This window comes from Bombina bombina, chromosome 3, assembly GCF_027579735.1.
Source record: "Bombina bombina isolate aBomBom1 chromosome 3, aBomBom1.pri, whole genome shotgun sequence".
In the NCBI taxonomy this organism is placed as follows: domain Eukaryota; kingdom Metazoa; phylum Chordata; class Amphibia; order Anura; family Bombinatoridae; genus Bombina; species Bombina bombina.
Genome location: NC_069501.1, coordinates 1,009,817,317 through 1,009,833,455, shown reverse-complemented (window position 1 = coordinate 1,009,833,455; position 16,139 = coordinate 1,009,817,317). Strand labels below are relative to the sequence as shown.

The 16,139-nt window shown below is 35.4% G+C and overlaps 1 protein-coding gene across 3 annotated transcripts in view; it reads left to right on the top strand.

Moving 5' to 3' along the window:
* STAC3 (SH3 and cysteine rich domain 3) overlaps positions 1-16,139 on the top strand; it is a 203,611-nt gene that overhangs the window by 45,978 nt on the left and 141,494 nt on the right. For all 3 annotated transcript variants that reach the window (XM_053708180.1, XM_053708177.1, XM_053708178.1), the window contains one exon: positions 361-619. In XM_053708180.1, coding sequence (XP_053564155.1) covers positions 361-619 — 259 coding nt within the window. The remainder of the gene's footprint in view (positions 1-360; positions 620-16,139) is intronic.

Below are 16,139 nucleotides of genomic sequence, written 5' to 3'. Positions count from 1 at the left end.
TCAAATTTGCTTAGTTCTCATGTCATTCTTTGTTGAAGAGATACCTAAGTAGGTAGCGTGCACTTGCCTGGAAGACTACATGACTGCTGCCATTTAATGCTCTTGCTAATGTATAACATTTTTGCAAAACTGCTGCTATATAGTGCTGCAGACACGTGCACACTCCTGAGCTTACATCCCTGCTTTTCAAAAAAGGATAACAAGAAAACGTAGAAAAATTGACAATAGAAGTAAATTGGAAAGTTGTATGTTCTATCTGAATCATGAAAACATTTTGGGGGTTTTATGTCCCTTTAAGTGACCTAACAGACATACATATTTTTATAAATAACTTTTTTTTTTCTCACACCTTTATTGCAGGTCCTGAAGTTAAAGGGAATGTTCAAAAAGAAGAAAGAAGAAAAAGAACCAGAGATTCATGAGACTCAGCAAAATGGAGAACTTCCTAATTCAGGACCTATTATCTACTATATTTATGAGTCAGAGGAGGAAGAGGAAGACCTTCCCCCAGAACCTCCCCCAGAGCCTCCCAGGCCAGTCAATGACAAGCCACATAAGTTTAAGGATCACTACTTGAAGAAGCCAAAGTTCTGTGACGTGTGTGCCAGGATGATTGTCTGTAGGTTCACTTTATTTCGTGTTCTGGTTCGATCACTTGCAGGTCCCACAAACTAATAATGTCTAAAGAGCAGAAAAAAGTGCAGAATTAGATGAACTGCTTTTCTGGTAATTAAAGGGACATTTCAGCCAACATTGCAAACCAGATGGGTGCATTTCAGTTTTAAATAGAACACATTTTATAATATACACGTATTAGCAAAAATAATTCTAACAAAAGCTATAGCTGTTTTGAAAGTGTATTTAGGTATGCACCGTGCACCAGCATTTTAAACACAACACTTGCTCAGAGAGCCTAAGGTGATTGTACTATCTGGTAATGACTCAATTTGTTAATTGCTGACAATCCCTTCTGGTGCTCTGAGCAGCTGCAGTATTTCAAATGCTGGTGCACAGAGAACATCTATCTATCCTTCACATGCAGAGAAAAATGTTAACACTAAAACAGTGATAACTTTACTAGATTTTTGCCAGTAAATGTATATTGCAAATATGTTTTTCTATTCAACAATATAATTCATCTATGTGCATTTCAGTTTTGACCGGAAAATCCCTTTAACCTTTTTTTTGTTGAAAAGAAACACAAAGCTGCAAAATGAAAATTTAAAGGCACACTGAATCTTTAAAAGGATATGCTAAATCAAGCAATTCAGTATATCTGCCATACGCTGACTAGAATATATTACATGAACATCTTGATGTAAAAAAAGACAATATTTCACCTTAAAATTTCCACACTAACCGCATCTCATTGCAGAGGGACTTTTAACATTCAATCTGGAAGCCTGTCCAGGATTTATCTTCCTTTTTTTACATAGAGATACTCAGGTGATATTTTCCTAGTCAACGTTTTACAGCTATGCTGCATCACATTCAAGTGATACAGCATTTGGGTTACATGTTACATTAAGTAAGTGTTAAACACACAGGTATAGAGCAATATGGAAATCCTCTAATTCATTAGAACTTATTCTAATTGTAGTTTTATATCTCTTTAAAGGCTTATTTGTGTTAATCACACATACATGTTTTTTTCAGTCCTAAAAATTGTCTCTTTATTGCTCTTACTTTTGCAAAAATGATAAATAATTCTTTAGATTTGGTTCCATTTAAAAAATAAATATTATTTTTTACATAACGATATGACGTAACACAGATGTGACTCATAATACATTGTACATGTCATGATACATACAATTCACAATAGGATTCTATACAAGAATCATTCTTTCTAAATGAGAACGGTACACATTTCTATACAGTATTATCATTAATAATCTTTTCAGCAATTGACTACCAATACAATACAGCGGTACAATAATCAGCATTATGAACAGATAATCTAGTTGTTTTCAACTAATGTTATGCAAATATTAACACAATATACAATCTTAACCGGATAAGAAAAAAAAAACAGCCAGACAACAATAACATTCTTGCTGCTGTATTGAAAAAAAAATGTATAAACACTTAGGGCCAGATTACGAATGAAGCGCAAGCGTTTGTGCTCAATGGATATCAGGTTTTCGAGATCATTTGCTTGCAGGTTAATAAATTGCACTGGTATTACAAGTTAAAGAGAAAACACAATTGCTTGAGCGCGATTTGCGATTTACGGTAGACTGATTACGCGTCCTCAGAGCTGGGGTTAACTGTTTCACAAAACAAAAACACATAAAAAATACATTACAAAGTACAGTTACACTCATAATAACATCATCTAATAAAAATATTTAAAAAAAATATTGCACAAAAAAGTTATATGTGCTCAAATATATGAGATCTCAGGTGTTAGGGGAAAAAAGGCAGGCAAAGGGCTTTAGCATTGAGAAGCATACATATACATGTCTAAAGATGTATGTGTATATATATATATATATATATATATATATATATATATGTGTGTGTGTGCATATGTATTAATGTATTTATATGTATATATACATATGTATTTACAGACATATATACACATATAAACACACAAATAAATATGTACACATATATAGAAGTGCATTAGAGCCCTCTGCAGTTAAAGGGATAGAAAAGTAAACATTAAATTTGCATGATTCAGATAGAGCATGTAATTTCCAGACACTTAAATTCACTTCTGTTTTCAAATGTGCTTCGTTCTCTGGGTATCCCTTGTTGAAAAAGAATACGCACATATCTTACACTAGTAGGAGCCAGCTGCTGATTGGTGCCTGCACACATTTATCTCTTGTGATTGGCTAATTAGATGTGTTCAGATAGCTGCCAGTAGTGCAATGCTGTTCCTTCAGCAACGGATATCAAGACAATGAAACAAATTTAATAAAATAAGTAAATTGGAAAGTTGTTTAAAATTGTATGTTCTATCCAAATCATACAAGAAAATGTTGGTGTTTCCTGTCCATTTAAATAGATGAAAACATGAAAAAACATATTTCTGAAATATTCATATTTAATAAAAGTTTTAACCATGTATTTTACTGTAAATATTTTACATTTTAAAGTTCTTATCTTATGGCAATACCAGAAACAATGCAATAAATCTGGATTTCAATATACACATTTTATACATAAAATTTATTTTTATTTGGCGTTTAATACGTCATATGGATTAACTTAAAGAGACAGTCACCATCAGAATTTTTGTTTAAAAAGATAGATAATCCTTTTATTACCAATTCCCCAGTTTTGCATAACCAACACAGTTATAATCATACACGTTTTACTTCTGTAATTGCAGTGTATCTAAGCCTCTGCAAACTGCCCCCTTATTTCAGTTCTTTTGATTGACTTGCATTTTAGCCAATCAGTGCTCACTCCTAGGTAACTTCACGTGAGTGAGCTCACTGTTGTCTATATGACACACATGCAAGACAAAAGACAGAAAAGCGCATTCTCATCAAGTGGAGTTTATTAACAAGCGCACTGCGCACAAGATAAAATCGTACTTACAGAATAACAGATTAAAAACAGCATGTAAAATAGATCACTGTGTAGGTGAGCCGCAAAGAATCCTCTCCGGATCAGTTTGAAACCACCCTAATGCTCTCCCAGCGTATGACCCTCGGGGTGAAATCGGTTGTGGACTGCAGTTAACCTCACTGAACAGCTGGCAAATAAGCATAAGTGTGCATATATTGTCCAGATAGTGTAGCCCAACGCGTTTCTCCCGGGTTTCGACCGGGCTTTTTCAAGGGAAAGTAATGACGATCTAGATAGGAGCAAAGTATGCTATTATTTAAAGCAGTATTTGACCAATCAGGTGTGTGGTGGGGGGGTGGACAGGTAAAATCCACCTCACCTGTGACAACATAGTGGTCCGGTAATTTAAAAATATGCAGTACAAATGGACAAAATACATATATCATTGCTCACATAAAACATCATACAATAAAAACATTTTTTACATCTAATGATGAACACACCTTGTTAATACTTTCTTAATATGATCCCTAAAACTTGTAGTCTCGCTATATCTGACCCTTTCTGTTCGCAAATTAGAATCACCAATGAATAGGTATGAGGTTTAATATGAGATAGAGATAAAATAAAATGAATAATAACTGAGTTAAACAAATTTAGACTACATATATGCTGCATCCTCTATATCGATGTTCAATCCTAGCGGTTGTAAGCATTTCAATTTATAGATCCAGTATGTTTCTAACTTTCATAATTTTAACAGTCTATCCCTTTCTTTGGGAGAGACCCAATCTATAACTTGTATTTTCAGACTGGAGACAATTATGACATTCCATATAGTGTCTAGATACACTATGTTTGATGAATTTCTCTTTAATATTATATACATGTTCATAAAATCTCCTCTTTACTTTTCTTTTAGTTCGGCCTACATAAAAAAGGCCACACCCACATTCTAATAGCTATACTATAAAAGTGGAATTGCAACTACTTCTATCCCTAATCTCAAAACTCTCAGAATGGTCAGTGTTGTGAAACATGGAGGAATTATTAATGTGACTGCACATAATACATTGTGCTGTGCCGCATTTCTTAGTACCTTTATTGCCCACCAACCAATTTGTAGATGCACCCTCCCTATTTTTATCCGCATTATGTGTCCTTAATTTGCTAGGGGCTAGATAATTCTTAAGATTCCTACCCCTTTTAACAGTAGTCAATGGTGTGTTACCAATCTGGGGGCCCAATAGCGGATCTGCCTGTAAAATGGGCCAATGTTTATTAAGGATGCCTTTGATTTTATTGGCACTTTCATTATAAGTTGTTATAAACCTTACAGATGTCGCATTGTTTACTTCCCTATTGTGAATCGGTTTTGGATCTGATGAAATTAAATCAGCTCTATTCCTTTTGGATGCTCTCTCTTTCGCTTCCTTCAGGAGTTTCACATCATAACCCTTGACTGTAAATTTACTGTCTAGTATGTCTGTTTCTTTTATATAGTCATTGTCATGGGTGCAATTTCTTCGCATCCTGAGGTACTGACTATAAGGAATATTTTTGACCCAACTTCGTTTATGGGCACTACAGTAATCTATGAAGCTGTTCCTCTCTGTGGGTTTTCTAAAATTTGTCACAGCTGTCTCTTGCGATTGGCTAATTAGATATGTTCAGATAGCTGCCAGTAGTGCAATGTTGTTCCTTCAGCAACGGCTATCAAGACAATGAAACAAATTTAATAAAAGAAGTAAATTGGAAAGTTGTTTAAAATTGAATGTTCTATCCAAATCATAAAAGAAAATGTTGGGGTTTCCTGTCCCTTTAAGTAGATGAAAACATAAAAAACATATTTATGAAATATTCATATGTAATAAAAGTTTTAACCATGTATTTACAGTAAATATTTTACATTTAAAAGTTCTTATCTTATAGCAATACCAGAAACAATGCAATATATTTGGATTTCAATATCCACATTTTATACATAAAATTTTTTTTTTCTCTATTAATTTTTGCCATTCGATTTAGAGTTAAATATGTCATATGGATTAACTTAAAGGGCAGTCACCACCAGAATTTTTGTTTAAAAAGATAGATAATCTTTTTATTACCCATTCCCCAGTTTTGCATAACCAACACAGTTATAATAATACACATTTTACCTCTGTAATTACCTTGTATCTAAGCCTCTGCAAACTGCCCCCTTATTTCAGTTCTTTTGACTGACTTGTATTTTAGCCAATCAGTGCTCACTCCTAGGTAACTTCACGTGAGTGAGCTCACTGTTGTCTATATGACACACATGAACTAACGCTCTCTAGTGGTCAAAATACATTCAGATTAGAGGCGGCCCTCAAGGTCTAAGAAATTAGCATATGAGCCTACCTATGTTTAGCTTTCAACTAAGAATACCAAGAGAAGAAAGCAAAATTGGTGATAAAAATAAATTGGAAAGTTGTTTAAAATTACATGTCCTGGGCCCCATTACATGACACCAGTTTTTACGCGGTTTTGATATCCAATATACAGCGCCGCATATAAATGCTGCACATATATTTCACCCGTCGCCCGCAATTTTTACTCCCATAAACTAAAATGGGACCGCATCGCAAATCGTTATCCAATATTCAGCGCAAGAACTTGCCTGGTGAAAATGGAGAAATGTTACTCCATTTTCACCTCGCCAAACAAAGGCAGCCGCAACAAGCCTAGCACTGAGTATGGGAGCACCGTAACTCCCAAAACTACCTGCAAAAATAAACGAACACCTAACGCATGCGCATTATCTATCTACCTGTCAATCGCAATCCCCCACCGCAATAACTAATAAACCCCTATATCCGCCATCAAACCCACATCGCAACTAAAAATAAAGTATTAACCCTTAAATCCGCCAACCCCAACATCACAAACTACCTATTAAAACTATTAACCCCTAATCCGCCATTAACCCACAACACTATGAACCTATTAAATCTATTAACCCCTAATCCGCCATTAACCCACAATGCTATAAACCTATTAAATCTATTAACCCCTAAACCGCCAAAGCCCACAAAGCAAACTGCCTATTAAAACTATTAACTCCTAAACCGCCATCACCCACAACGCAAATAAATAATTAAATTGCTAAGCCCCCTAACACCCCCTAACCTAACACCCCCTAAATTAACCCAAATTACCTAAATTACAAAATACTAACTATTAAAATAAAAAACCTAACATTACTTTAAAAATAAAAAAAACTAAATTAAAATAATCTTAAAATACGGAAAATAAAAAAATCTAATATTACAGAAAATAATAAAACAAATTACCAAGAATTAAAAAATTAAACCTAATCCCTAAGCCCCCCCACAAAATAAAAACACCCCCTAATCTAAGAATAAACTGCCAGTAGCCCTTAAAATGGCTTTTTGCAGGGCATTGCCCCAAGATAAACAGCTATTTTGCAGAAGAAAAAAGTCTAAATCCCCCCTAACAGTAAACCCCCCCCACCCACCAAACCCCCCAAAATAAAAGAACCTAACACTAAAAAACCTAAATTACCCATTGCCCTGAAAACGGCATTTGTTTGGGCATTGCCCTTAAAAAAGCATTTAGCTCTTTTAGGAATTGCCCACCCTAATCTAAATACCCCCCCCAATTTAAAAAAAACAACAACAAAAAAAAACCTAAGTCTAACCCCCAGGTTGATACTCACCATTCCCGAAGTCCGGCGGAGAAGGTCCTGTCCCATGTGGTGAAGTCTTCTTCCAAGCGGCGACCTCTTTTTTCTTCTTCCAAGAACAATCCGGCGCCGAGTGGAGGTCGGAGCTGAAGACCGGCCACCGTGGAGCCATGGAACGTAGAGGATCCTCTTCGTACGATCACCGCTGTACACTGAATAGTGAATTCAAGGTACGCGATTAAAGATGACATCTCTTGAATTCTTATTGGCTGATTTGATTCTTCAAATTCAAATCAGCCAATAGGATGAGAGCTACTCAAATTCTATTGGCTGTTAAAATCAGCCAATAGTATGAGAGCTACTGAAATTCTATTCAAATCAGCCAATAGAACTTCAGTAGCTCTCATCCTATTGGCTGATTTGAACAGCCAATAGGATTTGAGTAGCTCTCATCCTATTGGCTGATTTGAATTTGAAGAGTCAAATCAGCCATTAGGAATTCAAGGGACGCCATCTTTAATCGTGTACCTTGAATTCACTATTCAGTGTATGGCGGCGATCGTACAAAGAGAATCCTCTATGCTCCATGGATCCGCGGTTGCTGGCCTTCAGTTCCAGGGTCGCCGGTCTTCAGCTCCGCGGTCATCGGTCTTCAGCTCCGACCTCCGCTCCGCGCCAGATTTTTCCTGGAAGAAGAAAGAAGAGGTCGTCGCTTGGAAGAAGACTTCACTGCATGGGACCGGACCTTCTCCGCCGGACTTCAGGAATGGTGAGTATCAACCTGGGGGTTAGACTTAGGTTTTTATTTTTAGATTAGGATGGGCAATTCCTAAAAGAGCTAAATGCCCTTTTAAGGGCATTGCCCAAACATATGCCCTTTTCAGGGCAATGTGTAGTTTAGGTTTTTTAGTGTTAGGTTCTTTTATTTTGTGGGTTATTACTGTTAGGGGGACTTAGACTTTTTTCTTCTGCAAAAGAGCTGTTTATCTTGGGGCAATGTCCTGCAAAAAGACCTTTTAAGGGCTACTGGCAGGCTATTCTTAGATTAGGGGGTGTTTTTATTCTGGGGAGGCTTTTTTATTTTCATAGGTATTAGGTTTAATTTTTTAATTCTTGGTAATTTGTTTATTATTTCCTGTAATATTAGATTTTTTTGTTTTCCGTAATTATTATTTTAACTTAGTTTTTTTTTATTTTTAAAGTAATGTTAGTTTTTTTTATTTTAATAGTTAGTAACTTTAGTATTTTGTAATTTGGGCTCATTTAGGGGGTGTTAGTTTAGGGGGTGTTAGGTTAGAGGGCTTATTTTTTATTTTAATAATTTATTTGCGTTGTGGGCTTTGACGGTTTAGGGTTAATACTTTAATAGGTAGTTTGCGTTGTGGGTTAATGGCGGATTAATGGTTAACATTTTTATTAGGTAGTTTGCGATGTTGGGGTTGGCGGATTTAGGGGTTAATACTTTAACAGGTTTATTGCGGTGTGGGTTTAATGGCGGATATAGGGGTTAATAGTTTAATTAGGCATATTGCATTGTGGGGGGGTTGTCGGTTTAGGGGTTAATACTTTTATTAGTTCCGATGTGGGTTTGATAGCGAATATAGGGGTTTTACGTGTCGGGTTTATTTTTGGGAAGCGTGTTAGACTTTTACGTGAGATTTGATATTTTTTTATTTTTCTTAGGCGCTGGCAGTTTCTTAAGTGCCGTAAGTCACTAGCGGCTCCAGAAATTTGCATTTACCCTTATTTCTGGACATCGCTAGTTTATCAGACTTACGGCACTTTATGAACTGCTGGCAGGGTTTATGGGATACCCCGATGTGCAAGGTAAAATTACCGGGCAGCGCGGGTTGCAGCGCTTGCGCTGAAGCCTGCGCCGTATATGTAATATCGCCCTCTATCTGAATCATGAAAGTTTATTTTGGACTTGACTGTGCCTTTAATCTGAGCTTCCTGATAAAGTACAGCCAAAGAGGTTTTGTCAACTCTCTTGATACTTTTAGTCAATAAGTTGTCTGCAATATTAGGGTTTTAAAGGTTATCTAATTTTTGTTCACATCTAACCAATATACGAGTGCTTTTCTGATTCATTCAACATTTATATAAAAGTAAAATAGAAAAAATACCTTACCTGAATAAAGATAGCACCTTATCCACCAATTCTAAACTCCAAATTGATCAGTTAAACTCTGGGTATAACTTTTATTTTGATAATAAGCAAATAGGTGAAATCTAGGTAGAAATACAAAAATTTAAGTCAGTTAACATATTTCCTGCCATGCCCTAATTGGTCCTCATATAACACATTTTTTTAGCGTTGGAGGTAGATTTTCCACATGGATATGAATTAAAGCAGCAAGCGTAAAAAGAGATACAATATTCAGTTCAAATTCAATGTCTGTATAATAATTTGTTTTTAAACCCCAGTCTAACACATATTTTGCTAACACTGCTTTATTATAAATTTCAAAGTCAAGTAAATTCATTCCACCTCTGGGTAATTGGCGTTTTTTGAGACTTAACATGGGTCTACGTTTTTGCCAAAATAAATAGACTAAGCTCTTATTAATTATCCTTAAAGGGAAACTGAAGTCAAAATAAACTTTTATGATTCAGAAAGAGCATGCAGTTTTAAGACACTTTCCAATATGCTTCCATTGTCAAATTTTGCACAGTCTCACATGGTATATGTATACTTGTCTGTGATTGGCTGATGTCTGTCACATGATACAGGGGGGGGGGGCGGAAGATGGATGGAAAAATACATTTGTCAGAAAAAAATCTACTGCTTATTTGAAATGCAGAGTAGGTGTTAAATCATTCTCTTTTTATTGTGCACTTGTTAATGATGCAATTCTACTGCATTAAGTGGTCCTTTAAATCTGATTTATGCAAAGGAAGAGACTCGCATTAAAGGGACACTAAACCCAAATTTTTTCTTTCACAATTCAGATAGAGCAGGCAATTTTAAGCAACTTTCTAATTTACTCCTATTGTCACATTTTCTTTGTTCTCTAGCTAAGTTTATTTAAAAAGCAGGAATGTGAGGCATGGGAGGAGGCCCATTTTTGGTTGAGAACCTGGGTTATGCTTGCTTATTGGTGGGTAGATGTAAGTCTCCAATAAGCAAGCGCTATCCATGGAGCTGAATCCAAAATAGGCTGACTGCTAAGATTTACATTCTTGCTTTTAAAATAAAGATAGCAAGGGAACAAAGAAAAATTGATAACAGAAGTAAATTAGAAAGTTGCTTAAAATGTCATGCTCTATCTGAATCATGAAAGAAAAAATGTGGGTTCAGTGTCCCTTTAAGTAAAAGATTTTTGGAAAAACAATTATTATTTACCATATTAAATTTACCCATCAAATATAATGGAAGACTAGACCACCTATTCAAAATATCACATATCTCTTTTATCTTATCATTATAGTTAAGTTTATATCATTAATCTGGTGAAGAAGAGATTTAAGACCTAAATACTTAAAATACGTCTTAACTTCTCGGAATGGATGAGTAATAGATGAATGATTGTCTTTTAACCATACTATTTCATACTTAAGTTAATTTATTCTATATCCAGAGAAAGACCCAAATTCTTTTAATCAGATTCAAAATCAATGGGATATTTTCACTCCTCCTGTTTAAAAATAATAAGCTATCATCAACATATAAAGACAACAATATTTCCTTCTGAGAAATCTTAATAGCTTCCACAGAGGACCTTAAAGCTATTGCTAATGGCTTGATTGCTAAATCAGATAACAATGGAGATAATAAAGGAGAAAGAGAACACCCCTGGCTTGTACCACAATGCAGAACTAATGACTTTGAAAAAGAAGAGTTAATGATGAAAGAGGAGGTTGGAGAATTATACAATGATTGTATTAGTGACAATATTTTGTCTTTAATCTATCCAAGGATGTGAAAAGATGATCATAAGAAATAGAATCAAAAGATTTTTCAGGATATAGAGAAATAATTACTGGATCTTGTAATTTAATTTCTTTATCATTTTTCCCACTAGCTTCTATATAAGATAATAAGATGAAGAATTTTCTCAAATTTGATATTAATGATCTACCTCTAATGAATCCTGTTTGGTCTCTGTTTTATAATCTGAATTCAGCAGTGCTATAGGCCTATAAGAGGACAGCTTCTTAGGGTCCTTATAAGGTTTTAATACAATGGAGGTATAAGATTTCAGAAATTTGCTAGATGGTTTCCCTTTTTCCAATAAATAATAGTTATAGAACTTAGTCAAAGTAGGGATAATTTGATCTTTAAAAATGTTATATAGTTCATTAGGGAGACCATCAGGTGAGATTTTTTTATAATAATATACTCAACTTCTTCATTTGATATACAGTAGGTGCTTCCAATTCTTTTCATTGCTCTGAGCTTATGTTAGGTATTTCTATCTTATTCCAGAACTTCACTTTATGTGTTTTATCAACATTTGTTTCAGAGTATATTCTCTTATAATGTAAATTCTATTTGTCGAGGTAATCCTCTTACTCCTAACTTTAATCGTGGTAATAGAATTGCAATATTTTTGAGTCTTCACTAAATTCGCCAAATATTTTCCTGATCTATTTACAAATTGATAGAAAATACTTTTAGCTTTTTTTCTGCCTGTAACTAAGGTTTGTTCTTAAAAAAGCATCTCTTTCCTTCGTAGCAGATATATTTATTCCAATTAACCATAGTTTATTCACTTAAATATCTGTTGTACGGGTTAGAAAGCTGAATTGTGGTTGTTCGTTCTTTTTATTTATCTTTTTGTTAAAAACTAATAAGATAAGCCAACACTTCTCCTCTGTTTTAAGCTTTCCCCAAAAAATAATGTTTTTTCTAATTAACTTGCATTATAATTAAAATAATATTGCCATTTAGTTCTTAGAAATTCAATATTGTTATTATTAGTCAAATATCTTGGGAATCTTAAACCTGTACCTTTAACTGACTTGTCAAGCATAAACTCTATTGAAATTGGTGAATGATCTGACATAGTAATCTCTTTAATTTCTGCTTTTTTTTAACAATTTGTATTAAAGGGATATGAAACCCAAATGTTTTTTTTTTCATGATTCAGATAGAGCATGCAATTTTAAGCAACATTCTAATTTACTCCTATTGTTAATTTTTCTTTGTTCTCTTGGTATCTTTATTTGAAAAGCAGGAATGTAAGCGTAGTAGCCGGACCATTTTTGGTTCAGCACCTGGGTAGCGCTTGCTGATTGTTGGCTAAATGTCGGTCTTATTAAAGATTTATATCTAAGACCTAAATTACAAGTTGTGCAGTATGGCTATACCGCTGAAAAATTGGCCTTTGCGTGCGGAATGGTCAGCTCACCGTATTACAAGTTGCACAGTACGGCTATACCACTAGCGTTTTAGCCTATACCGCAACAATCCATTCCACACTCTTATATGGCTTTTGAGTGTGGAATATTCAGCTCACCAGTATTACAGGTTGTGCGGTCAGGCTATTCCGCTAGCGTTATAGCTTATACTGCCACGATCCATTCTGCAATCAAAGGCCAGTAGTTTTGGATTTTGCGAAACAAAAGTGTTTCACAAAACTCATAACAAAAATGTTACAACGTACACTAACACCCATAAACTACATATTAACCCCTAATCCGCCATCCTCCGCATCATAAATACTATAATAAACCTTTTAATCCCTAATCTTCCGCCCACCCACATCGCGACTACCTAAATTAAAGTATTAACCCCTAATCCACCGCCCACCCATATTGGCAACACTAAATAAACCTAATAACTCCTAATCCACCACCCACCCACATCACCAACACTAAATAAACGTATTAGTCCCTAAATCCGATACCCACCCACATCGCCGACACTAAATTGAAGTATTAATTCCTAATCCGCCGCCCCCCACATTGCCAACACTAAATAAAGCTATTAACCCCTAATCTGCCACCCACATCGCCAACACTAAATTAAAGTATTAACCCCTAATCTGCTGCCCACCCACATTCCTTACACTAAATTAAAGTATTAACCCCTAATCCACTGCCCCGCATCGCCAACACTAAATAAACCATTAACCCCTAAACCTCCGACCCCCACATCGCGACTCCCTACATAAACTTATTAACCCCTAAACCGCTGGCCCCCCACATCGCTACTACTAAAATAAACCTATTAACCCCTAAACCGCCGACCCCCCACATCACGACAAACTAATTTAACTATTAACCGCTATACCTAACACCCCCATAACTTTAAATTAAACTTACAATATAACTACCTTCAAATACATAAAAAAACTTACGTGTGAAATAAAGAAAAACTAAATTTACACTCTAAATAAAATTAACAATACTATTTTAAAAAAATAAAATATACCAAAAAAATAAAACCTAAATTACAAAATTAAAAAATCCTAACAATAAAAAAAAAACGTAGCATTACAAAAAATAACAAACTCTAAAATGCCGAAAAAATAAATAAATCTAAGATTACAGAAAATAATAAACGTAATTATCCAAAATAAAAAAAATTAAACCTAATATAATACCCCTATAAAAACAAAAAAGCCACCCCAAAATAAAAAAAACCCTAATCTAACAAAACACTACCAATAGCCCTTAAAAGGGCCTTTTGTACGGCATTGCCTGAAGAAATCGGCTCTTTTACATAAAAAAACTACAAATTAACCCCTAACAGTAAAACCGAAAACCCCCAAAAAGAAGACCCAACTCTAAAAAAAAACTAATCTACCCATTGCCTCTAAAGGGGCATTTGTATGGGCATTGCCCTTAAAAAGGCAGTCAGCTATTTAGTGCCCATTTAAAAAATAAAAAAGCCCTAATTTAAAAAAAAAAACACCCCCCAAAAAATGTACTCACCATTCCTGAAGTCCAGATATCCACCTTCTTCCAGGTGGAGCAAAGTCTTCATCCAGGCGGCTAAGATCTTCTTCCTTTTGACTGATTTGAATATTTCAGCCAATAGGAATGCAAAGTACCCCAATATAAAAGGGGTACCTTGCATTCAATCTTCAGTGTGCGGCGGACAATTGCATGAAGAGGATCCTCCACGCTGTATGTCTGCACGGCCGCCGTTCCTGCTCCGCATCACTGTGATAATGAAAGAAGATGGCCCCGCACTGGATGAAGATGGAGCCGCCTGGAAGAAGACCTTCACTGCTGGACTTCAGGAATGGTGAGTACCTATTTCGGGGTTAGTGGGGTGTTTTTTGGGTTTTTTTTTTTAGATTTTAACTTTTTTGTTTTTAAATGGGCACTAAAGAGCTGATTGCCCTTTTAAGGGCAATGCCCATACAAATGTACCTTTAGGGGCAATGGGTAGCTTAGGTTTTTTTAGAATTAGGTCTTTTTTATTTTGAGGGGGTTGGGTTGGTGGCGGGTTTTACTGTTAGGGGGTAATTTGTATTTTTTAATGTAAATGAGCTTATTTCTGATTTCTTCAGGGCAATATCCTACAAAAGGCCCTTTTAAGGGCTATTGGTAGTTTATTTTTAGATGGGGGGGTTTATTTTGGGGTGTTTTTTTTATAGGGGCACTAGATTAAATAAAACATTTTTATTTTGGATATTTTCGTTTATTATTTTTTGCAATCTTAGATTTTTTTTATTTTTTGTAATTTTAGACTTTGTTATTTTTTGTAATGTTAGGTTTTTTTTTCCGTAGTGTTAGGATTTTTTTATTTTGTAATTTAGGTTTTTTATTTTTGGTATATATATTTTTTTTTTAAATAGTAATGTTAAGTTTATTTATAGTTTAAACTTACGTTTTATTTATTACACAGGTACGTTTTTATTTATTTTAAGGTAGTTATATTGTATTTTTAATTTTAAGTTAGGGGATAAAAGTTTAATTTAGGTAATACGATGTGGGTGTTTGGCAGTTTAGGGGTTAAACATTTCCAGTATTTACCATGTGGTTGTTTGGCAGTTTAGGGGTTAATAGGTTTAGTTTAGTATTTGCAATGTGGGGGGCAGTGGATTAGGGGTTAATAGCTTTATTTAGGTGTTAGCGATGCAGGTGGGTGGCGGATTATGGGTTTATAGATTTATTGTAGTGTTGGCGATGCGGGTGGGTGGTGGATTAGGGGTTAATAGCTTTATTTAGTGTTGGCAATGTCGGGGGGCAGTGGTTTAGGGGTTAATAGCTTTCTTTAGTGTTGGCGATGTTGGGGGGGCAGCGGATTAGGGGTATTTAGACTAGGGGTTTATGTTAGGGTGTTAGATTTATAACAAACTTTCTTGTCTCCATAGACATCAATGTGGAATGCATTATACCGATCGCCATTCCTCAATCGCAGGTGTTAGTTTTTTCTAACACTTTTTCTCTTTTGATGTCTTTGATGTCTATGGGGAAAACATGCACAAGCACGTCAAGTCAGGACTTGGCTTTTGTGCGGTATGGGCTTAACACACCATACCGTACAACACAAAAATATTTTATTGTCATTTGTAATGGCAGCGCTTTGGAAAGACAATCGTATTGAACTCGCATTCTATTGGCTGTTCCGATCAGCCAATAGAATGCAAGTTCAATACGATTGGCTGATTGGATCAGCCAATCGGATTGAACTTCAATCTGATTGGCTGATTGCATCAGCCAATCAGATTTTTTCTACCTTAATTCCGATTGGCTGATAGAATTCTATCAGCCAATCGGAATTGAAGGGACGCCATCTTGGATGACGTCCCTTAAAGGAACCTTCATTCGTCGTTAGTCCGTCGGGGAAGGAGGATGTTCCGCGTCGGCGGGATGAAGATGGATCCGGAAGAAAGAAGATAGAAGATGCCGCTTGGAAGAAGACATCGCCCGGATGGAAGACCTCTTCTTTGCCGCTTGGATCAAGACTTCGCCCGGATGGAGGACCTCTTCTTTGCCGCTTGGATCAAGACTTCTACCGGATGGAGGACATCTTCTTGCT